Genomic DNA, 25,785 nt, shown 5'->3' on the forward strand with positions numbered 1-25,785 from the left:
GGACCTAGCTCCACCTACAAGGATGTAGCTTCGGTTTCAGGCAGTAGAGGAGCCATGTTGAGACGACTTCCTGGAGGCGGAGTTTCAGAAAGAGTAGGAGTCTCTTAAAGAGACAGAGGCTCAATTAAATTTCAAGGCAATAAATTAAAAACTCAAATTTCTTTTCAATCAATCAAATTTTATTTGTATAGCACATTTCAGCAGCAAGGTATTTCAAAGTGCTTTACATAATTAAAATAAAAACAGCATGTGACATTAAATAAACAGTGAGAAAGAGAAAGAGATTTTGAAAAAAAAAAAAGATTAAAAAAGATAAAACCCGCACCCCTTTTAGGACTTCAGTTAAATGTCGTTTAACTGGGACTCTAACCCTCTGGGACTTTAGTCAAAATATTTGAGCCATATTTGATATATATAGCATTTTTATAACAACTGAAAGTAACAAAGTTACTTGGTTGTGCTATAAAATGCCACTATGTGGCTGGAAGACACACAATGCAGCCCTTTGAAAACATTGCTGATTAAAGTTGAGCTCAGCAGATCTTTAGATTAAGAATGAAAATGATGTTTTTGACATAATTCAGCTTCTTCACTGACTTCTGTCTTAAATTTACCGGAACATCTTATCATGGAGATATAACTCAGTCAGTTTTATCATGTTTTTTTTAGTAGTTAGACGTTCAGTTGAGGACAGAGCTGCTTGGTGCTTTTCTCTCAAGTCTCGTTTGCTCTGTGTGTTTTCCATTTCTGTCTTTTAATGACTTTCTCTTGTATTTTCTGGTCTCCTTGAGTCCCTTGTGAGTTCTTATCCTTCCTTATTGTGCTTTTCTTTTAGACATTGCCTTGACGCTGGCTTTAAATTATTTCCTGTAATCGCTTTGGTCCCCGTGTCTGTATTTCATACATCATCCTGCCATTTGTCAGCTTGGCTGTTCATCACCTCTGTCATTGCACGCATATGAGGTCTCACTGTTTCTTAAACATTTATCAGGTAGCTTTTGGAATTTCTCTTTGATTTTTTTCCCCTTTTTTCGATTCACTTTAAAGCACTCACTGCTAGCATAATTGCAAAATGACAAAATGTCAGGACCCATTTACCAGATTGTTTGATAGCAGAAGGCAAGACTTTTCCATTTCTTTTAGCTTTTTACCAATACACTCCTGCAGAAGAACCACAGTTTTATACTCCCAGGAGTCTGAAGCTCCAGTTCTTAAGAACAGGTGTCCTGCAACTCTAAGAACATCTCTCCTTCAACACATCTGTCAAATAATGATGTCATTAGCAGGACTCTGGAGAACTTGACAGATGGCTATGTAATTTAGCCATCTGATTCAGGTGTGTTAGACCCAGGAACACATCTAAAAGTTGCAGGGCAGCTGACCTTAAGGGCTGATTTGTGAACAGATGTTTGCTGCTGGTATTGCTAGCATGCTCAACAGGATTACTGCACCAAAGCTACGTTCACACAGCAGGTCCTGATGCTGTTCCTGAGTATGGGTGGCAACAGAAGTGAGTCAGTGACAAAAACGAATGTTTTTGCCCAACTGGCGATAAATTTGCACTTGCCCATAATAGACGCAGAAAAGCTTTTATATTTTCACACAAACACACGTGCCTTTAGATGTCAAATACTGAGGTCAGAATGTAAACAGGATAGGGTGCTGAAATTTTCTGGCTATACTCAGGACTATTTCCATTTCCAGTGCACATTTTCCAAACATACCTCTACTGTTTACACAACTGCTTTCTTATTCTTCCATTGATTAAATATCACCTGAAATGTCTCATTGTTTTTCTGGGCTAGACCTAAATTATTTTCATTGGCTGAAAATCCTTTTTGTGCAAAAAAATAAAAAACTAAATTATAGATAGGGCAGTTTTCTATATCTGATATTCACATACAGATCGCAGCTGGCACAAATTAAACTCTCTGAAAAGACGAGCGCTAGAGATAAACAATCTCATCGATTTGCAGCAAAAATGGTGCCAATTTTTCATTATGATTACCTTCTGCCCTCTCCTTTACAAAAGTCTTAGACTCAGTCGGGCTCTCTGCAAGAATCAAATCACTTTGTTAAATTAATAAATTGTCTCTTGCAAAAAAAAAACTGAACCAATGGTATTGATTATGTCTGGATGTTTAACACATTCTCGTGGAGCAATTCTCTGCCAGAGTTACAGTGGGACTTCTTGGATCAGGATCAGTTTTATAAATGTTTTTTCTGCATCTTTAAGTGTTCTTTATTAAATCTACGAGTTCAAAATACTCATCGATGATGATGTTAAATTCAACAGTATTGTCTGCAGGTAGAGCTAATTAACAAATTAAAAAATGACAGGTGCTGGTTTGAGAAAGCTTATTAAAAGCAACGGGATGACGAGGACAGTTTCATCATGTTTTATCCTCTTTTCATTCATTGTAACCTTGTCTGCTTAATTAAAAACGGAGCTCTTTTAATCATCGCCCAGGGCTCTAGGACTTATTGGGCTAATGATTTTTAATCTCCTAAACTGATAAACCGAGCAGTTAGAAGAAGTCACAGTGGAATGAGAATAAACGCACTAATAATTCTTGAAAATCCAACTGTATATTAGCCATGAGACATGGTAGAATACGAACCTCATTAGCATGTGTGAAGTAAAGCTGTCGAGATTTAAAGGAAATGATCAATGTGTCCTCCATCCCTCAGACCGGGAGCACAGCTCCTACAGAGACGAGACGTCTGACATGTCCAACAAGTGTCTGCCGTGCAGAGAGGGCTGCAAGTACTGCCAAGACGACACCCCCTGCCTGGTGCAGGAGGACGGCGGACTGCGGCTCGCTGTGGCCTCCTTCCAGGGTCTGTGCATGATGCTGGACCTGGCAAGCATGTTGGTGGTTTACCACTTCAGGAGGAACAAGGTGAGAGGGACAGTGGGGAAGAACGCTGGAAGTTCACTTTGATTCATAATGCAACTCTTTTGGGCTGTGAATGGTTACATTGGAAAGTGCTTTGGAGTCTTCAGACTTGATAAACGCTATACAAGTGGAGATCATTTACACTTTCGCTTTTTTCACTTGTTTCAGACGTTGCTTTGGGTTATTTAGCTAAATTTAGATGCAGTCAAAGATCAGACTTTGGGTTTACAACTAGAAGCTCCATGATCAAAGTTTGATATGCCAGTTATGATTAAAGTAAATTCGGATTTGTTTGTTTCCTAGCCTTCCTGCATTGAGTTGCATTAATTATTTATATTAGGAGCAGATGAACGTCAAGAGCAATCATAGACAATAGAATAAAGAGTTCACATTTCAAATTATTTTTACAATATTATCTTAGTGATTGGCATGATTCACATTAGTCTGGTAAAAAACAGCGGCCTTGTTCTATGTTCTGCTTCATCTAGAGCAGGGGTGTCAAACTCCAGTCCTGAAGGGCCGCTGTCCTGCAGTGTTTAGATGTGCCACAGGTACAAAACACTGGAATGAAATGACTTAATTACATCTTCTTTGTTCTCCAGAGCCTTGCTAATGACCTAATTATTCTATTCAGGTGTGGTGCAGCAGAGGCACATCTAAAAGTTGCAGGACACCGGCCCTTGAGGACTGGAGTTTGACACCCCTGATCTAGAGTGTCTGGACTTTAGGCTATTAAGAAACAAATGCTTGCTGCAGGCGTGGATTCTGTTGAGGTTTTAAAATTTACCCAATCACTAAGGTTTGTCTGTGATGTATGTGATGTGCCAGTTGGACTCTATGAAGCTTACTAGAAATGGCCTACATCAATCCAAATGAGGTGGCAGTTAATGTCAATTCAAAATTTGGAGGTGTGGCCAACATGGACTGAACAACTTTGTTCACTTCCTCCGCTACGAAATCGACATCATTCACAACTTCTCCGTCTGATTGCTGATTCTTTGAAATTCTACCTGAAGAATCACAGTCAGTGGGAGAAAGTCTAGATGGAACAATGAAGGGAGATGAGAATTGAGTAATATTGCTTAGGAAGACAATGACCAGACTAAGTTAGCTCGCATTACATAAATGTGTTTGTGTTCATTCTGCAAAATGTAGACCATTGGAGTAGTCCAAATATTTTGTCACATGGGTCAAATTGAAAAGTATCAGAGAGGGGAAAAAAAAGTATTTAATTGAAACAAAGTCGTCTGATTTAGGCAGACAACTCACCTGTAAATTCTTGTAGATAAGAGTTATGAAGGATCTTTGATGGCTTCTTTCCTTTTTTAAGGAAAGCAGACATATTCCTAATTTTTGGGGTTTGAATGTGTTCTATTTTGCTTGTTTAGAAAAAAATAATTAAGCTAATTTCTGCAAAAAGAACTGCATATGGATCAGCTCTTGTTTTTAACCAGGTTTAATAAATAGGTCTGTTTCTCAATCGCTGTATTGTGAAGCAATACTAGATTTTTGTGGCCCTATTAACAATGAAAGTAAAATGAAGAAAACAAAGGCTTTTTTTCAGCATTTGAAATTTTCTGTGACAATCTCGCCCGAGAAAATAGCAAAAACTATCCATCTGTATTTGTTGGGAGACAAATCTGTGTCTTCACTGAATGAAAATTGTTCCAGGGACTACAAACAGCCACCCATTTGCACTTTGGACTCTCTAAATATAGATCCTTACCTTACCGCAGACATTTCCAAACAATTCTGAATCTAAAATGTATCATGACAGACAGAGATTGAGAGCTTAAAAGGAACAAAATATATATATATATAAAAGAGCAACTTTTGCTGCACGCCATTCAGCCTTACTGTTATCTGTCAAAAGTCTTGCTTTCTTTCACAGCCTAAAGAAACAGCAAACTAGAAAATGCCATTTCCTTTTTAGTGGTTTCATGTAATGCCGTCCATCCTGCGACATTACTTTAAACATTTTACCGTTTAGTCACTTTTTTCCCCTTGGTGCAGTCAGCCGGTCAATCATGCTGAAAATCAGCCACTTGCAGTCAGACTGATTTCTCTGTGCATCTCTTCCTGCCTCTACTGATAACTTCTTATTTTTCAAGCAAACAGAGGCTAATCAGAACAAATGCTATGGCTCATCTCAACACTTATTTCTACATCAGAAATCTAGCCATTTCTACACGTTTTTTTTTCTTTTTTAAAAAGAATTGTGATTAAAGTTTCCAAATCTGCTCTCATTCTGCTGTTCATCAACCTCCCACTCTCCTAAATGCCAAAAACCATTAAGGCCAATCAAAAATGACTAATTGCAGATCAAATCTAGACACAGAGGTGTGCAGCAAACGGCAATGAATGTAGTTTAAGACGAATATACAATTAGCCAAATGTGTTTAGTGCTTTATCGTTAGCCTAAAGAACAAAGGGTCTTTATCAAGTACTTTTAATATTATTCTAATCCACAAATATTTAACATCCACTGCACATAAGGCCTTGTTTCAAGTTGTTACATAAGATGCTCTTTGGCAGCAGAAATGAATTAAACACAAGATCCTCCCAGTGTAGCTCGACTCCAACCAGCCTTCAGGCGAATATGAGCTGGAACTTTTATAAGTGAGCTAATTATAGATCATCTGTGTTATTCCCTCAGAATCTCCCATCTTCCTTTCAATTCACAAAAAAATAAAAAATAAAAAAAACGTCCCTGGGGGCTTTTAGAATAACACAGCAGCAAAGTCCTCAGTGAGTTTTATATGGATAATTAAATGCAACCCAGAAAAATTCATTTCCCCCTCTACACTCTCCCATGCTGCTTCAAGATAAACACAAGACGTTAAATAAATATATATTCTGAAACCCTCCTTATTCTGTTGTTTGCTTTGAAACAGGCAATTATTTTGTTTGTTTTTTGTTTTTGTTTTTTTTTGCTTTTGCCTGGAAAGAAACTGAAATGCAAATCGGTACTCATTATGGCTGAATCGGAGGGTTTGATTTTAGACAGCACAGTTTAAGAATTAAGTTGCTGAATGTGTAAAAAACACTGAAGCCCGTACACGAGGTTAAATATGAAAATGTTTGTAAAATTCCTTTGTTTTTCTGCAAAAACAAAACAGCCAGATTAGAGACTCTGCAAACAGGATTGGTCTCTTGAGACTTCTCATGCTGCAGAGTACTCAAACGTTCGCTGTCTCCCATCATGTACTAATGAACGTTCTTTTTGTTCTTCCTTTACAACAGAGCATCCGTACTTCTGGTCTCATCCTGCTGGAAGCCATCTTGTTTGGGGGGTTGCTGCTGTACTTCCCAGTAAGTCTCTGGTTTGATCTTAATGGGACCCGACCTTGCAGAAGTATCCAAACCCTTTGAATCTGGGAATATTTGTGCACATTAGAAGCACAAACTTTGTGTATTTTGATTTTATGTTATGGACCAAGACAAAAGTATGCCTAATTCTAAAGAGCAAATAATATAAATTGTTTTGAATACATTTTACTGATGAAAATTCAAAATCTGTAGCTTGCATCCCCTTAGTACTCCTAAATAAAATCCAGTGCAGTCTATCGAACAAACAGCAGCATGAAGAGAAAAAACATTTTAGAAGCAGGATTAAGTTATAAATTAATATCACAAACTTTTAACACCCAAAAATAGAAATGTTTGAACATAGCACCACCAAAAACTTAAAATATGTGGTTATGCATTTACTAACAGGTCACATCCAGCTTTAGTCAGAGAATCAGCAAAGATTTCCTTGGTAATTCTACATATCCTACAAAGATCCAAAGCTCAGGTGGAGAAATCTCTAAACAGGACCAGATTTAGTTATGGATTTAACAAAGTTGACCTTTCTGAAAGCAACGTAAGTAGGAAGTCATTGTTCAAAGAAATCCTGTTTGCCTCAGTTCATGTAAAGGACACAGGAAACACAGGATGGTGCCTTTATGTGTCTCTGAACATTCAGAGTCACATAGAGACAGTTATAAAGTCAGGCTTCTATCTCCTGAGGAATATTTCCAAGATTAAAGGACTAATGTCACAGCAAGATCTAGAGAAATTTATCCATGAGATTAACTTTAGCCTTATTGATTACTGCAACAGTGTCCTCACAGGTCTGCTGAAAAAAAAACAGCCAGACAACTGCAGCTGATCCAGAACACTGCTGCTCACTAAAACCAGGAAGATAGAGTACATCACACCAGTCAAAGCAAAAATACCAGTGCAACTTCATGTTTTAAAAGACAAGTTGGGCAGGTTTTACTTTGTTTTTGACCTGGGACCTGTCAGTCAGATCAGATCAAGTTTACGATTATCCCTGGAAGTAATTAAGTTTGTCAGAGGTATCACATCCATTGCTGCTGATATGGATGACTCTAATCATAAAATACCTCACAGACTTCTGCCTGAATGCATCAATTTCTTCAAAGTACAGACAAACAACTAAGTAGGCAGAGGAGCCGGCGTACAGCACGGAAAGTACAAGAACAGCACAGTGTGGATGTAACCAGCTGAATCAGAAGCACCACCCACAGAATCACTCATCAGATCGCTTACATGTGGCATGAAGTAGCAGCAGATATGGAGCGTTGCTGCGATGATTCGTCTGTGATTTTAGATTTGGCTGACATGTCACTAGGCCGCCTTCCAACTTTCACTAAAGCTATTGTGACAAAAATTGACATGTTTTTCACTTGACAATCTAGTGAATGCTGAACTGATAAGCCAAGTTGGAAACTGACACAGTTTGAGATGTAGGACAAGCTGACTCATGTCACATGCTAGCTAATACGGTTCTTAAATGACTTGTTTGTGTGTTTTTGTTAGGTTTGTGTGGGAGACAAGTGGGAGGATATAGCAGAATGTTGCTGCTGACTTCATTGTTACTTTGTCTTCTGTGTTGTTTTTCTTCGTTTCTGTTTTGTTTCACGTGATGCTACAAAGTACTTCGGGTCCTACAGAACTTTTGGTTTTTGTGCACCGATCCACTTTTTTTCACTTCAGATACCGATACAGGTATCTGAGGGTTAGTATGGGCCGATACCGATCCAACAGAAAAACGGTGCTGAATTGACTTAAAACATTTCTTTTTTAAAACACAGACATAATGTACTGTAGTACAAATGTGTTTAATAACTCTGCACCAGTACAGCAAACTTAAATACACTAATAACTTAACAAGCTTGGCTAAACATGTAAAAACATGATTTGTTTAGTCAGTGCAATTAGGAGTAAAACAAATGAGAAAGAAACTGACAAAGCCGATAGGTTGACTATCTTGGTCAAATGTGTAAAAATAACCTGCAGCAAACCGTCTTTCAAAAGGCTGAGAAAGTGCAATAGATCGATCTGCCCTTATGGATCAGTCATAATGTCACCGATACCCGATATAGAATATTTTTAATTATCAGGGCCAATGCTGATATTAATTCAGATCGTTTCATCTGTAGCCCATGAGTCTCATACTTGAGAAACACTGTTGTATAAACTATATCTTCAGTTTCTATGTGACTTTAACTAAACAAACCTTCAGTATCACCCTTTCTCTAGCATGAGCGTTGCAACTTATGCCACACATACAGTGCAGCTCATAAGCTTTGACCCCCATGGCAAAAAGTTCTTGCATAGTCATATGTTGTACAATACACCCTAGAGCAAAATACACATCAGTGCATTTTATTATTCTAAGAAGTTCAGACATTTTGTAGATGTAAAATAATTTAGCTAATTCAAATAGAATTAACATCAAAATGACCAAGTCAACCTTACTATTTAATGGAAGACGTTAATTTTAGTCGAGATCATCTGCCTGGATATGCAGGTTTGTGGATGGTGATGGGTTGCATCCACATACTAACCATATATTAATAAAAGTGTTTAATGGCAAAGAAGATAAGAAATCAATAATTACCAGTATAAACTGCTTCATTATAGATGACAATAGGTTTGTTTTATACATACTTGTACTGTGATGCGAGCTCGTTGTGGGAAAAACCAAATATGGAGTTTTTGCTTCATACTATTGCATAACCATCGCTGAACCAAACTGACACTCTGGGCATTTGAACAAAAGACAATCCTCTATGGAGCTGAGAAAGACAAAAACATGGAAATGGGTTTATATTTAACACAAAAATCTGCTGGAAGATGAGCATCATGTTGCACAGTCGGTTAAAAAAGCCCAACTTGTGTAACTAGTGATGAAGAGAAAGGACTGCGGGTGCTGACCTCAGGTGGGACACGGGCAATAAAACCAAGTGCGTCGCCGTTGCTCATGAAAAACTCATTCAAAGTCCACTGCGTTAGAAAAGTTTTCATGGCCTTAAAAACTTTTCGGATTCTCATATGTAACAACAGCAAATGTAATTTATTTTATTCAGTTTTTATGGGACTCAATAAAAAAAGAAAAGGCAAATCTTTATTGTCAGTGTGCAAACATATAACTCGCACTAGAACAGCAATGTTGGAGTATTGACTCAAGAAAGAGAGTCACAAAGAGAAATGGTGTATGAAAACAGAATAAAATTAATAGTACATGAATATTGCATAAAACAAAAAAAAGCTAAAATGAAGACAATGTACCGCATAGTTGTGAAGTGGAAAGGAAATTGTGTACAATAAGAATCTGAAGTCTCACACATCTACAACTTTTCTATTCTTTGGAAAATATCTCAAACTCAGTCGGATTGGACAGAGAGCATCTGGGAATGTCAGTGCAGAAGTCTCAGCAGAGATAGTTGAATTTGAGTGTGAACTTTGACTTGGTCGTTCTGTTTAGCTTCATTCATTCACTCCACATCACTTTGGCAGTGATTCTTGAGAATAGGGACAAAACAGGTCCTATGGATAAAGCACAAAATGTAAATAAAATATACACAAAATATAATTTTTTTTCAAATATCTGACTAAACTAACCTGGGTCATGTGAGCACAACAATGTGTATTTTCCTTGTGTTTGCTGAATATTTTTTTATTTTAAACATTGTAGTAGGTGTCTTTAAAATCCCTTGTGCCAGAGCAGATACATTATAATAGTTTAAAACAATTAAAGGAATAATAAGATAGTATATTATGACAATTAAGTATAATTATTCATATAAATAATTATAAAAGTATCAATAAATTGAATTAAAAATTATTTTTATATATTTTCCAACTCCAGTGAAATTTGTCCCAAGTTTTTGTCAACACTGTCAGACATAAAAAGAATGTTAAAAAATCTGTCATTATTGGGGGCACCAGAACTTCTGAGGACCCCATGACCTCTTCGTTTCTCTTCCTTTGCTAAGAGGGCTAGTTAGCTCTGGTTAGCTTATGTTATTCTTTAGATTTTTCTTCTTTTTATTCCTAAGTTGCTCATCACAACCATGATGTGTCAACACCATAACTGACAATTTACAAAACTTTGATGAAATTTTGTGAAATAAATGCTTAATTTTAGTTTATTGTAAAGATTTCATGTACCTGAAGAGCTACAATATGGCCTCCTTCAGAATAACATCAATTGAGGTAGTTTGGCTTTTTGTCAACTACGTCAGATGTCAACTCCACCAGAGTTTTTGTGACTTTTTCAGTGAAATTGTTGACAAATCTCACTTAAATGTGCAGTTAATTCATTTTAATGTATTTTACATAAATTGCATCACTTCATATGCATCAACTTTTTCTTTTTACTCACTAGTTTGTCAAGACATTCAGTTCTGTGTCAACTCGGTCAGATGGACTTTTTGTTGTTTTTTGTTTTAAATATTTCTTTTGTTTCTTGAGAAGCATTTGCCTGTAAAACTGGGTAAAAGTATAACTGATAGGGTCATTAAAAAATGATTTTAGATTTATTTTTGTCAGATGGTGATGACAAAGTTCTGGGTCAGGTCGATTAAAAATTTAATAAAAAATGTTGCAACTGGGAGCCTGTACCTTAGCATCTTTACATTTCCAAAACATTATTTGTCATATTTGCATACATAAGGTTGAGAAATAATTTTTTTAAAAATTGGGAAAATTGAAACCCATTTTGTCACTATTCTCAAGAATCACTGTTTGGTTGATCTATCGCATACAATACATAGATTGATATTTTTGGTCGCTCTGAGATAAAATGTGACTTATTCAATAAGTCCTGCCTCTTTGAGCTGCGGCCCACTGTCCATGTGCTCAATGTCTGTCTGGACAATAACAAAGAGCAGGACAGCTTAGCTATGAGTGTTCCTCACTTTGTGCGTGGCTTAGCCAGGCTTTGTGGTGGGTGGGTGCCATTGTGTTGTGTGTGTGTACATTTACCGTTGTGCCCACAGAGCACCTGCTGTGCTGAATCAGAAGCTCATCTTTAGAAGGGAAACAGATGGAGGAAACCTGCGTGTCGTGTTAACAGGGAGGGAATTCACTCTCCTTATCAGAGAGCTCTCCTGTCCACCAACAGAAAGCTTATGGGCTGGATCTCAGCCATTTGAAGGAAAAATGGTAAATCCTTTGAGAAAAGAGCTTCATGATATTTGTTTTGTTCTTTTGAAAAAAGTTACAGTCCCAGTTTTTATGTTTCATAGTAGAGTTTAGATTTATGGTCCGAGCCCGACCCGAATCCGTCAAAAATTATTTGCTTGAAGGCAAATAATTTTGCCTTCAAGCAAAATTATTTTGCTTGAACAACAATATAAATTATATATATATATATATAATTACAATATATAACACAACAATATAAAGTTGTGTTAATCTAATCATTATAGTCTAAGTATAGACGCAACAGGTTAATAGTTTAACCAAAGAAACATAAAGTGAGTAGACTGCAACAAGCTCAGTGAACTGCATGCACACATGGTTATGAGAAATCCTTGAATCTCCCATGGCAATCATTCAGCTGTACAAAACACATGGAGGGACCTAGCACCGCCTCCATGGATGAAGCTCCTCCCCAAAGCTAAGTTTTCATGCTATCAAGTTTCTGCCTCACAGAGCCTGTTTCCCCCTTGACTTCCCCACTCGGCTCCTTCAGACTAGTCATCAACAATTAGCAAATATCTGGTGGAACTGCACATCTGCTTAGCTCATTGTACAACCTCCTTCTCAGTGCAATGCTGGTAAAAATGTTGATGTGTTGACTTCCTGAAGGCGGAGTTTCAGTAAGAACAAACGTTTCTTAAAGAGACAGAGGCCCAATTTCAAGGTGTTAAATTATGTAGCCAAATTCCTTATATTTGATATATACAACTGAAGACAACATAGTTACTTGATTGTGCTACAAAGTGATGTTGTGTGGCTGGAAAAGACATAATACTTCCCCTTTAAATGGTTATCTAAAAACAAAAGCTGTAAAATTGCAATTAAAATAACATAAGACCTTCTTAGACCTGATCTTAACTCTATTTCATAGTGGCATTGGAATGGCACTACACCCAAACACCCAAACTCCAGGTGTATGTTTGGGTGTTCTGTATGAAGTCATCGGTGAAGGTGGGTCCATCCTTATGAGATCAAACCTATCTTGATTTTTTTTATCCGCCAACTTATCCTTTTCTCTCTGCACCCCAAGGATACCTCCAGTCCCAAAAATAGCCGCACTAAAATATCCTGCCACTTTTATGTTCACACAGTCGAGTGTTATCTCCTCCCACTGCGCTGCTACATCTCACCATCTTTTTTTTTTTTACTGTACTTTTCAACGTCTTCCCTGCTTGTCTCAAGCTCATCCCTGCCCTTCACGTCCTCCGTGTTTCTCTTTTATAACCTCGTCTGCATGTTCCTTTTCTGTCTGCATCCTCTCCTCCAGTCTCGACATTTGTTGCCAGAGCTTATTTCCTTCTCTTTTTTTCTCCTTCTACTTCTTTCCCTCTGCTGCTACAAGTCTTCTCAGCTGTAGCTGTACCACTCCGGCGCTCAATGCATTTTTAAACAGTCCATCAAGTCCTGGCACAACTTGTTTTAAAAATACCTCTGCTGATTAATTGATGGAGGAGGCTTCAGAGGTTGGAGGCAAACCAAGACAGCCACCTCCTCTACTAGATATAAAATAAATAAATAAATGCTGTCTGCCGTTTCAGCGTCCTGGCTCATAGTAATGAAGGGTTTGATCGGACTTGGGACCAAATATCTGTGTGTGTTTTGGAAATGTAAGGAATGAGTTACGTACAAATTCAGATGAGTTGATCAGCAAAATCAGAAACAAACAATGGCAAAGAACAAAGAAAATAAGCACAATGCTTCCTTACTACAGATTTCTTTTATGATTGCTTTTTGTTATGCCCAAATGTTTCAACTCCTACAGAAAATTTCAAACTTAGACGTAACTTTTTGAAAAGATTTGTTTTAGATTTGTTCCTGGTTTAACATACAGACTCAAATGGAAAAGTTGCCTCCTCAGCATGCAGACAAGAACTTCAGAGTCCTGCTGATGAACTAATTGATTCAGAGGCACAACTAAAGGTTTACCTGTGATTTAGATAACCTTTTTTGTAATAAATGCAATCAAAATTTGAAGAATTAATTTCCTACTCCCACAAATTATCTTTGTCTGTTGTTAAAATTAGTGACAATTTTTTAAAATAAAAAAACAATATCTCACAGCAGTGTAGATAATGATATTACCATCCTAGTTTCTTGCTTTGTCAAGTTTGAGTTTGATTGTAACAGCAACAATAAATGGCAAAAGTATATCAAAGTGAATTAATAAATAAATTTAATGCTTTTAAAATCCTGCCATTTGGGTTTATATTAGCATGCCACACAATGACCACACACAATCAGAGTCCTACTCTAGGCTCTGTGCAATTAAAACATTGTAATCCTTTAGCTGCTAAAGGTGGGAGACAATTTAATGACCAGCACGTTGAGTGATGCTCATTAGTTTAAGGACGTCACTCTTCAGGCTCACTTTTTTTTAATTAAAAATGGAAATTCTTGTCTTGAGTTTATTTGTATAGCACATTTCATCAACAAGGCAGATCAAAGTGCTTTACATAGTAAAATCATCATTTGAAAACATCAATTATGAAACAAACAATAAAACATACATTTTGTTAAATGCCGTTAACAAACTCATACACATAGAATGTATTAAAATATTTTCTAGCAATTATTAATCAAAGGCAACAAACAGGTGGGTTTTAGCCTTGATTTAAAGGAACGCAGTGTTTCGCCTGTTTTGCAGTTTCTGGAAGTTTGTTCCAGATTGAAGGAGTATAAAAACTTAATGCTGCTTCTCCATGTTTACTTGATTTATAAACTAACAACAGTATTTTAAAGTCAGTTCTCTGAGCTACCGGGAGCCAGTGGAAGGATTTTAGAAAAGGGGCGATGAACACTATTTTCTTGGTTTTAGTGAGAATGTCAGCAGCAGCGTTCTGGATCAGCTGTAGCTGGAGGATTGATTTTTTTAGGCAGACCTGCGAAGACACTGTTGCAGTAATCAATTCAACTAAAGATAAACGGATGGATGAGTTTCTCTAGATCTTGCTGAGATGTTAGTCCTCTAATCGTGGAAATGTTCTTCAGGTGGCAGAAGATCGACTTTGTAACTGTCTTTATGTGGCTCTGAAGGTCTGGGTCAGAGTTCATCACTACACCCAGATTTGGAGCCTGATCACTTGTTTCTAGCTGTGATGACTGAAGCTGTGTGCTGACTCTATGCTGTTCCTTTCAGGTCCAAAGAGAAGCTAATTTAATTCTTAGTGTGAGAGAAGCTGTGACAGCCTTGGTGTACTTTCCTCTACACTGTAAAGTTGGACTTTAAAATATTAGGAGATCATTTTATGAGACTCATTTTATGATGTTCCAGTTTCTTATTGTTGTACCAGATCCAGCAGCTTTGACTCTGTTTGTCACGTTCCTGCTGAGGAGCAGAGCCGGCGTGTCAGAGCCGAACTTGGAGTGAACACACCGACGACGACTCAGACCAGCAGTGTTGTTATGACAGTCTAACTGCACGCTGATCCACACTTTGGCAGCATGTGTGAAATCCATCCTGCCAATTCCACGACGATAACGAGGAGGAAATAAGCTTTGGATTAGTTCACCGCTCACGATCCTGTGACATTTGCTTTGAGTCATCTTTTACTCGTAACATCCTCCGTAGCTGCATAATATCTTGTCAGATTTAATATTTTTCTCATTTAATCATTTTTGTCTTCATCCCACGGTCTCTGAGCCGCTGTCCCGTCGGCCCGATGGAGCGCGCGCGGTGATTCATGTTCCTTATCTTGCATTAGCTCCCCTTGTGTCCTAATGCATCTCCCAGCCAGACTGTTGCGCTCGCAAGGCTGGCTCGCTATTTTGTTGGATTTGTCACACGTGTTCTGCTTCTTTTCAGCGGAAAAACAGCTTACAGGTGTTGGTGTTACTTAAGCCTCATTACACAGTATGCTCGGCGTCTCTTGAATGCCAAGACAGGAGGGGAGCGGAGATTTTCCAGTTCTTTCATTTTTCACTTTATTCTGTGCTGTTTAGTTTGTGCCACTGCAGTCGTGACTTTGGGTTTCTGCAAACTGTGACATTTGGTGGGAAAACCCGACCGTATGCTCAGGGCCAGCACAAGCCTTTTTGGGGCCCTAAGCAGATTTTATTAGGTGGCCCCCTTATATCAACATGTCAATATAAGATGCTTTGCCATTCCAAAGCTACTCTATGTGTGAAAGATACTGATTATCATTAGATAATTTGTAATTAGCTTACATCATACCAGTGTTTATAATGGCTATTGATCAATAAACAAAAAACAGTTATTTGGATTTTTGAAACACAGAGTGGTATTTGTCTATCCATCCATCCATTTTCTTTACACCCTTGTCCCTTAGTGGGGTCAGGAGGGTTGCTGGTGCCTATCTCCAGCTAACGTTCCAGGCGAGAGGCGGGGTCACCCTGGACAGGTCGAGTGGTATTTAAGTGTACCATATTATTTCAACTATTTCAACATAACATCAGCTGATAAACAATGCATTTACAGTAAACAAGTTAACAAGTTTGATATCTTATATTTCCCCCAAAAGTGGCAGCAACCATCCACCAGAAGAAATGAACCATTATTTGTGTAACAACTACAGTAACTATATAGAAATTGCTTTTCCATGTGTAATAGCATTTAGTTTGTATTATTCAGTGTTGTTTTAAATATGAATATGTATATTTTTAGGTTAGGGTTAGGGGTTTAGGGTAACGCTAGCTTGGTGCTCTTGTGGTGATGCCGGGGCCCTAAGCAGCTGCAATGACGTAGGCTGGCTATCCTCACACTAATTAAAAAATAAATAAATAAAAGTCAGAACTAAACGAATGAAAGGCTGAATTTCTGTTTGTGGAACAAATCTTGTAACGATACCAAAGAGAGTGGATCCATTTTTACTTTGAGGAAAATGATAAAATATAATTCTCTATCTCGGTACAATGAAGTATATTGATTCAGTAGAGTGCTTTATCATTACAAAGATAATATATGCTGTTTTTTCCTTTGTTATCATTATTTTTATACATACATGTTTTGTGGTTAAATTTAAATCCGTGGATGGTTGATTGTACCTTAGTTGTTTATGGCATAGTGAATCAACTTTTGAATGAAGGGGTGAATTATATTAAAATGTTTTCCATTTCCATCGGGGAAATCTTCATTACAACTTAACATTTACTGATCTTTGAGAATGTGTTCTGGTGTTTTTATGCCACTACCACTACATTACTTGAAAAGGGTCTCAAAACAATGTTATCATTTATTACAATAACTTCTGGGACAATTTATCGTCCAGTGAAATTTGTTATAGTAACCGCTGCCTACAATTGACATAACCATCAGGCATTATATTATGACCACCTGTTTAATAGTAGGCTGGTCTAATTTCAAAATTGATTTTGAAACTTTATTTATCCCAAAGAGGGAAATTCACAGATCCAGCAGCATCAACATAAATGGTAAAAGCACTAGAAATAAAGACACAATAATATTAAAACTACTAAATAGTGCTGATTGGTTGAGGCATGGATCTTTCTAGAATCCTGACGGTGATTTAGTGGTGAATGATTTATGTCCTGTAAGCTGGACGCCCTTCATGCATCACGTCTGTTTGTACAGCACATCCCAGATGCACAACTGGACTGAGATGTGGGGAATTTGGAGAGCAAGTAAACGCTTCAAAGTGGATGCAGTTTCTGAAGCATTTTTGGTTTCTGGCAGGGTGTGTGTTTTCCAAACAGAGTCGACAGCCGTCAGGGAATATTGTTCCTGCCTTGACTGATCCCCGAAAAAGAAAAAAAAAAAAATTACTCCTAAAGAGAAGTGAGTTGTTGGAGTAACTCCCGCTATCTAACTTTCTTCAAAGAGGAGGCTGTGGGCAGGAAGTGTCTCCTGTAGCAAGCTGTGATGCAGCAAATTGGAAGAAGCTTCTGATTAAAAACGCTTTTACAAAATTATTCTTCTAGAAAGAGGATGCACTGGGTTGTGTTGTTAAGTTTGTGGTATATTAAAAAGGCGTATTTCACTGTGTATTATTTTAAACTTTACCCAATGGCTAACTTTTGGCTGGGGCGTATCTAATGCGCTAATTAGTGCTATGAAGCTCACCAGAAATTTCCTGCCCTGTTAACAACCGTCTTCCACCGCGAAGAGAAAAGTGCCGAGCCAAACAAGATGGCTGCCCATGTTAATTTAATATGTTAAAACATGGCCAAAATGAGCTGAACGGCTTTGCTAATTTCCTCTGCTATCATTTCTAAAAATACAGAAAATTTACCTCATTGTTCACAACTTCTCCTTCTTTTCACTGATTGGTTAAAATTATACCAGCGAAATCCAAGTCAGTGAGAGAAATACAAGATTGGGCAGTGAAGGGAGATGAGAATCAAGCAGAACTGCATAGGAAGGTAATGGCTAAGCTAGCTTAGTGAGTAGCTATGAAAACCTGAGTCTTTACAGCATGAAGACCAATGCTGTAATCTGTTTTTCTGGCTAAACTTTCTAAATCAAACGGGTTTTTTTCTTCTGGAACTTTCAAACTTTGCTCCAAGTGCCTTACATTTACCTCTGGAGTCTGTGAGCTCCTGCAGAAATTTTAACAATCACGTACTTCCTTCTAAACATTGCCTCAGGGGGAGGAAAAGGGCGTGGTAATTTTCTTCAGACTTCCCTAAACCGCAAAAATAATGCAAATTCCTGAAAGGGTCATGCATAAACGGTCAGGAGGGGGCGTACCAATTAAGTGACTGATCCAAGCTTCATTTAGTTCAGAACGGAGGCCGCTGGAGATTTAATACACGGCGTCCTGCTGAGCTGCACGCTAATGAAGTGAAATGCAGAAGTGCAAATGGAAGCCGTGATTTTTCTCGGTATGCCAGACTCGCCTCCATTAGCCTCCATCGCACCCTACTTCAGGTAATAGTTGCGGGGGGAAGAAAAAAAAAATCTTCACATCCGAATAGAAGAAGGTGAAGCAATAATTTATGAACTGTCACCAAATTCAAAGCTTTGTGACAAACTGGAGAGACGATTCGAGACTGGATCAGGTCAGAACATCAATATTTATTTCTGGAAAAACAAGAGAAGAAAACGCAGAATTTCGAGTGAGATTTAATGTCGTGCCCTACATATAACCCACATGCTGCTTTCAGTCGATGTGAGCTGTGGAGGCGTGAGCTCTCTGTGATGCCTCCAGCTCTGCTTCTCTCATAGTGAACACTGCGTTTCTTTTTTTTTCCTTTTTTTTATGAACTACAGAGAAATGCGATATGTGTGACATTATATTACTGCAAACACACAACATTTTTGGTCCAGTTTCTAGTGTAAATATCTTACAATATTTGCAATAGTGTACTATTGTTTTGAACTAGTTGTTTTAAAAACTAGTTGTAAACAACAGTACTTGTTGAAAAAGATTATTTCAGATTATTTCTCTTATAACAAGACATGTTTTCCATGTTATAAGTGAAATAATCTGCCAGTGGAAGTAGAGCTTTTTTAAAATCAATATTAAGGAATCATTGACTTAAAACAAGTACCGTCATCTTTCTGAAAATGTACTTTTAAGTTAGTTTGTCTTATTTGAAGTGTTTTTCAAAGTGGGGGGCACTATGTTAGAGGGAAGGTGAAGAGTACAAAAAAGCAAAAATAAAAAACAAAACTGAATTGTTGTAAAAAATTTTAAATAAAATTTTTCAGAATTTTTTTTTATATTTTTTGTTTTCTGTTATTCCTTTTTTTTTATGAAATGTAAGTTAAAGTAATTTATTTCAGTTTTACTTCTGATGCTCATTTTCTGATTGGCTGCCGGTTAAATTCATTGAGCTGCTTTGCTTCTCAAGAAATGGAAACGTTTCTGACAAGAAAAAACTGAAGGACAGTTTTGCAGCTATATGTCCTTCGCGGCTGTCCGATGCAGCCGCGAAGGACATATAGCTGCAAACATCCATAAGAACTGTGGGAATAAAATAAAATTTGATGTGAATTTCAGGGGATTTTGATGAAAGTTTGCGCTATCTGGCAGTAAAGTCATAGTATATAATCTGATAATAAGATTTTCAGCCGCAGGATTCATGCCCATCGAAAATCAGCATGTATGAGGCAGCATTTATGCTAAACAATTGTAATAATTGTTGAATAGTGAATAAAAAAACAAAGTTAAACTTAAAGTTTGGGTTTCTTTACATATTTTGTAGCATTGTCTGTGGGCTTGCCTAAGGGAGTCCCCAAACAAAAACTAGTGCTGTTTGGAGGGAATGTGGCATGAAAAAGTTAAACCAGAACTAAACCAAAAATACTCTGAAGATTTCTCGTTTTTGCAGCATATCGTGAAACCCAACCGGATCCAGCATTCTGGGTCCGGTCTGACCCAGAATGCTGGTGTGTTTGTCTGTCGCTCCAGGTGATGATCCTGTACTTCAACCCCAGCGTGTTCCGATGCATCCTCCTGAGGTGGGTTCGCCTGCTGGGATTCGCTGTCGCGTACGGCACAGTCATCCTCAAGCTGTACAGGTACGGCTGAGTTAATGACAACAAAAAGCATAAATCTGTATCTGAGATGTTTCTCTATTTTTTTCTTTTTCTTTGAATTATTCTGATGGTGATATTAAATTGAAAGCAAAAACTAAAAATAGGCAAACCCCACTTCYCWCTCGACGTCTCCTATCCCACCATTTCCTCTGCTCCTTTCTCTGTTTCAATAATTCAGCTCCCTCTCAAAGATTGCGTGCTTTCTTAGCCCGTACGCACATTTAAATTTCACATCAGGTCTGATCTTTCCACGTCTGCCTGCATTCATAAACACACACACTCACTCTGGCTTCCTAATCTGCAGCTTGGAGCAAGTATTACTGAGCTGGGAGAAGGAGGTCAAAGATTGGTCATAAAGTTCTCTTGGCAAAATAACCAATTTGACTTTTTTTTTTTTTATTATTTCATTTTGCGAGCTTGTTGGATAGAAAGTGTTCCCAAGGGGGAATAAAACTCTTACAGCCTGAGCGGTCCGGCTGGATATCAGGTGAAACGGATTTCTCACAGTCTGGACTGCTAATGATGAGCATTATAAACAGAGAACTAGAAAATTCCTGCAAAAATTTTAAAGGGACCTGCCAAAGTGTGCCCATCGGTTTTGACCCAGCGTTATGATGTTAAAAATTAGCATTAATGCTAAAGAAAGCTGCAATGTAGTCAATAACCTGTGGAGAGGCAGAAGCATGTTGACTAAGCAGTACTTGTACCATTCATTATGTTAAAATTAATGCATAAGCTAAAATTAGCCAATATGCTAATGTTAGCCTAAATGCTGGCAGTAGCATGTGTAGCAACAGGACCATGTTGTTTTCATTTTACGTGCTCCATTCAGTACACTAAACATGTCTAATTAATGAGAAAATTAGCTAAWAGCTAACTTTAGGTAAAAGTGCTAGTGCACTAGTCAAAGGCAGTGAAATGCTAATGTTTGTGCTAATGTTAATGAACTGCCCTGCTGCGCAAGGCAGTTCACTATCCTGAGGAAAAAAAACATAAAAAAGGCTAATATTAGTGCATCGCCTACGGCGGTGCACTAACCTGAGGGGAATATGCAGACTTTTATTTTGAAACTTTCATTAAGCTTCATTTTAACTACCTCACCAATTAAATGTGTTACAGTAGTTTGTTTAAACCAGTCACATAAAGCCCAAAAGAGCAATTACCTGATGTGAAAAATGTCAAGGCTTTTATTTTGAAATTTTCAGTAAGCTTCATTATTGTTACAAATTGGATTAATGACCACATTAATCCAACGTGTAACAGTCCAGCTATAGAATGCCCAAAACAGCAAGTAGTTCTAAATGCCAGCTCAGCYCTAATGTGTGCTATTTGAGAGTTCCGCCATGTTGTAGTTCTGACCTTCAGTCATTGTAGTTCTAAAGAGCAGCTCAACTATCATGTGAGTGAGTCACACAGGGAGAGATTGAATTCTAACTGTATGAAGCAGTTAGTTTTTCTGAACAAAGCAGTCCAAACAGCTCTTTTCTGTTCAGGATCCGCAAGAGTGATCAGACAACTGTTTGAAGCATATAAGAGGGTTATAATAATACAAGTTTTACGGCCATGAGAGCGATTTCAAAATTATTTTGGGGACAAATTCCACCCTGTTTCTCACTCTAAAAAAGCGGCAGTTGGTGTCAGTTACACTCTGCGTTTCAGCAGTTGGAAATTTTGCTCGTTTTTCGCTTTTTATGTCGCCATCGTAACTCCGATCCCCAATAAAAATAATAGTTCCAATGCCGGGATTGAGCCGCACGTTTTGATACCACTTTTGTGGGTGGGCACGCAGCGGTACGAGCCGCATTAACGGCATGCAATGCATGGAGCCATAGCAATGCATGGAGCCATAGTAATGCTCTCCCTATGCATTGCTATGACATGCCCCTAATGACATATTTTTCAAACTTCCCTGCTTATTAAGGTATTGAAATTTTGAGATGCAGGCCACACACAAAATTATGCAAAACTGTGTGAAAAAAATTATACGTAGATGTAAATGTACACCAAGGCATGGAGGTTCACTTTAGCTGGACTAGAGAACATTAATCAGAAAAGCTGAAAGGAGAAGCTGCAGAGATTTACAGCTCAGGTTGAGGTTCAGCTCCGGATCTGTTTGTAGGAGAACTATGAAATTTTCACTTCACAAATCTGGCCCTTGTCGAAATGTGGCAAGACAAAATCCTTAAAGCTGCAATATGAAACTTTTAGGAAGAAATTTTATTTTTTTTTAATTTTTTTTTTAGATATTTGTTAAAACAGTCAGCATGTCCAGACAGTAAAATATAAGACAGATAATCTGTGAAAGGTTTGAGTGCCTCCACCTCCTCCCAGTGCTACAATTGATGTCTGAAGAAATGCAACAGCTCATAGTTAAAAACAACCATTCAGAGGCCGGGGCAGGGTCTTAGTGCTGTCAATTACGCTTGTGTGTTTCTGCTAAATGTGCTAATGGCAGAAAAACAACTTATTGTCCCAGAAAAACAGTTTTTCATCATTTGTGGCCATGCTAACTCGCCTTAGCGCTCACAACAGGCTCTGCTGACTGAGAGAAGCTGTAGCATAGCAGAGTGCAAGAGGGAGGGTGTGAGCAGCATGTATACACGCATGAATGGCAGCACTAAGACCCTCCTCCTTGCTGTTATTGATTATTTCTAGCTAGCGCAGGTAAAAGGCAGAGGAGCTCGATTCTTTCACAGATTATCTATCTCATACCAATCTGTCACGAGCCAGTGACAGTTTTAACAAATCTGTAAAATATTTTTTATTAAAATTGCTTACTGCAGCTTGTAAGAAGCTCTGGTTGCAGTTTGTCAATCAATGTACAGTACAGAGCAAACAGTTCTTTCAGACAACAACTCCACAATTTACATCCAACCACAAATCCACCACTGTGGATAATTCCCCCCCTCCCCCCATTTGTTTCGTACAAGTAAAGCTGCAGAACTCCTGGACCGTGTGTGCTTTCAGAGCGAACAGCTGGGATTGTGGAACCGAAACCAGTGTGGGTTATGACTGCAGCGCTCACCGGAGCAACATGCGTGACTCATGTGTGGGAATTTCTCAGGGGCAAATCCACCAAAACCTGCAGTTGTTCCTAACGCATCAGTAGCGAATTTGTACTAAAAACGAATTCAGATTATTGTATTTTATATGTTATGAACAAAAACATTTCTTGCTTTTGCTTTCCACTTCATCTAGTAAAGAAGGGCAACACGCCAGACAGACTTAAATAAATAAAACTGAAATGGATATGTTTTCTGTTCATGTGGGAATGTCGACTGAAGCGATAATCTAATAATACATGGACAAGTAAACTGAAAATGTCGGATAAAACATCTACTTCTCAGCTTTGGAGTTTTTCCAGATTCAGACCGTGTTTCCTTCCCTCAGGGTCCTGAAGGTGTTCCTCTCCCGCACAGCCCAGAGGACGCCTTACATGACCAGCTGGCGTGTCCTGCGGCTGCTGGCGGTGATTCTCCTCATTGTGCTGTGGTTCCTGGTGGCCTGGACGTCGGCCGTGTGCCAGAGCCCGGAGCTGAGTCGCAGTCTGATAGTCGCAGGCTTCACACCAGAGGGGATGCAGTTCAGCATGTGCCTGCTGGACCGATGGGACTACATGATGGGAGTGGGTGAGTGTGTGTGTGTGTGTGTGTGGGGGATTTTTTATTTATTATTTTTTTTGGCAGTTTGGTCAAGAGGAAAGTGACCCTGACTTCCACGCTTGCGAGTCAATTGTAATCTCGGTACTTTACCAACAATTGCTTTGTCATGGGAGTTCAGCTGAAAAATGTTTGGAGAAATATAAATCTAATAGAGAAAAGGTCAAGGGGTATTTGTGTTATATTTGTGTTTGTAAATCCAAAGGTTTTCATCAGCTCAGGTGACTACCTTATCACTGTCCGTCGAGATTAAGGCTGCACGATTATTTTAGCAATCGATTACTCTGATGATTAATCGATTAATCAGATTTTTAAAATTGCCACATTCCACAAATTATTCATTTGACCTTTTTATAAAATATTAGAAATACATAAAAATAAACAAACAATTCTTTTAAAAAAATAAATACGAATGTTAATAATCGATTAATTACGATTAATCATAATTAATCTTTTCCTCCTGCCTTCTGCTAGCTTTTTGCTACAGTTTCTTATCTCTGGGTCTTTTAAGGTGGCTTTCATGGTCCATAAAAAAGCCTCAAACACTTGTGTTAAGGTTTCTGGTCAGCTTGTAGAGTAAAGTAGCTCTTGAGTTTTTCACCATTTCTTGTCCACGTCTCTTCACATATTTATTCACCAATGTTGAGCCAAGTGTTGAGAGTCCCTCTGCTGGATCACTGACACTAAGTTGATGTTTTTCTCTCTGTGCGTCTCCTTTAGTGATGCCAGCACATCCTCTCTCTTCTGCTGGTTTGTGACCATCGTGTTGGCTTTTCTGTCCAGTTCTTATCGTTTGGACTTGGTACCATTTTCCACCGTTGCGGTCTCAGTTGAAAGCAGAAATGACGCCACCTCCTGTGAGACGTTTTGTGTCGACCGTGAATAGATTCGTACCTGCTGGTTGGGGTCTTTCATGTCCGCTTTGACAACCAACAATTTAAATCAATTTTCTTTAATCTACTCACAGCCTATAAGGAGGTGTAACGATATAATTAGAATAATAATAGAAGGTAATAATACAATTTTTTCAGGTGATAGGACTTGAGAATTGTGCATTTTAGTGACCATTTTCTCCATAAATAAAGCAGTTTAGTACAAGCTTTAGCCATGTAGGTAGAAAAGGATTTATTTTCAGGAATGAAAAAGAGGTAGGAAGGATGAAATAGATGAAATAGAGATGTGGGTATGTGTTGGCAGAAGGGTGAATTAAATCACCTGCTCCACGTAGCTGGCATATTTACTCTCTAAAGGATAGGAAAATGTTTCAGTCGTTTCACTCACTCCCATGTTCAAGAGAAAAGCAAAACTTTTTTTTTCACCAGAACATCAACAAGTTTTTGTATACGTGCACCTGAAATATAAAATAATCTGATCACTCCCGTAATGTCTAGTTTCGTTGTTGCGTTTCCTCCTCTCGTAATCTTGATCCGTTGTGTGTTTGGCGCCACCCTCTGACTGAGGTTATTGTTGGTATAAATTACCTGCAATAATGTCAGTCATTTGCCTTTCTATTGGTCTTCCACACTTTTTCCTTCATACTTGTTGTAAACATGATGTCCTCACTTATTATGTGTAGGTGGTAATTCCAAAACCAAACATCCATGCATATAGTCGCACTTACAGGTGACACTTTAGTTTGACTTCTTCCAATTATCTGCAAAACTTTACAAATTGGAGTCTTGTTCAAATGTAGCAGACATTAACAGGTACCATCGTGACCTCCTCTAAATCTGATGAACCTCTCTGCTTTCATGCGCTTCCTTTTGTAGATAAAAAGAGCTTTTTATTTAAGGAAGACTCAAGGGGCCCCTAAACATACTACCTGTAATTCAGGGCACTTTCGCAATTTCAAAATTGAATGTGAAATGATACATTTTGGGAGTACAATTTTCCTTTTCTCCACACAAGTCTCTTAATAATTTTTAAATGATGGAGTGATCCTTTGGCGTAATAAGAACTACGAGCCTCCTGAAGGGCAGAGATGGACTGATAATCAGGATGCTGGTCCAGCTCACAGTTTGCATGCTGCATAAGTGGCACACAGCAAACAGGAAGAGCAGAAAGGAAAAAATCATTATGAACACAGAGGGATTAATTCTCATAATATTTATAGTTAACATTCCTGCACAAATGTCTAAAATGCAGGAGAGTTGGCAGGCCAACTGAGCACAGTAATACCATGGTCAGTAATACCAGTGGTTTTGGCACTGTGAACAGGTGCCAGGTTGTGCTGAAAAATGAAATCTTCATCTCCATAAAGCTTTTCAGC

General features: G+C 38.2%; 1 protein-coding gene across 1 annotated transcript in view; it reads left to right on the forward strand.

Annotated features, from left to right (window-relative positions):
- The window catches only part of gpr158b (G protein-coupled receptor 158b), an 80,730-nt gene that overhangs the window by 34,008 nt on the left and 20,937 nt on the right, over nt 1-25,785 (forward strand). Inside the window, exons 4-7 of the mRNA XM_008433114.2 lie at nt 2,692-2,903; nt 6,144-6,212; nt 19,730-19,839; nt 23,248-23,486. Of these exons, the coding sequence (XP_008431336.1) occupies nt 2,692-2,903; nt 6,144-6,212; nt 19,730-19,839; nt 23,248-23,486 (630 nt within the window). The remainder of the gene's footprint in view (nt 1-2,691; nt 2,904-6,143; nt 6,213-19,729; nt 19,840-23,247; nt 23,487-25,785) is intronic.

This window comes from Poecilia reticulata, linkage group LG17 (genome assembly GCF_000633615.1).
Source record: "Poecilia reticulata strain Guanapo linkage group LG17, Guppy_female_1.0+MT, whole genome shotgun sequence".
NCBI classification, from domain to species: Eukaryota; Metazoa; Chordata; class Actinopteri; order Cyprinodontiformes; family Poeciliidae; genus Poecilia; species Poecilia reticulata.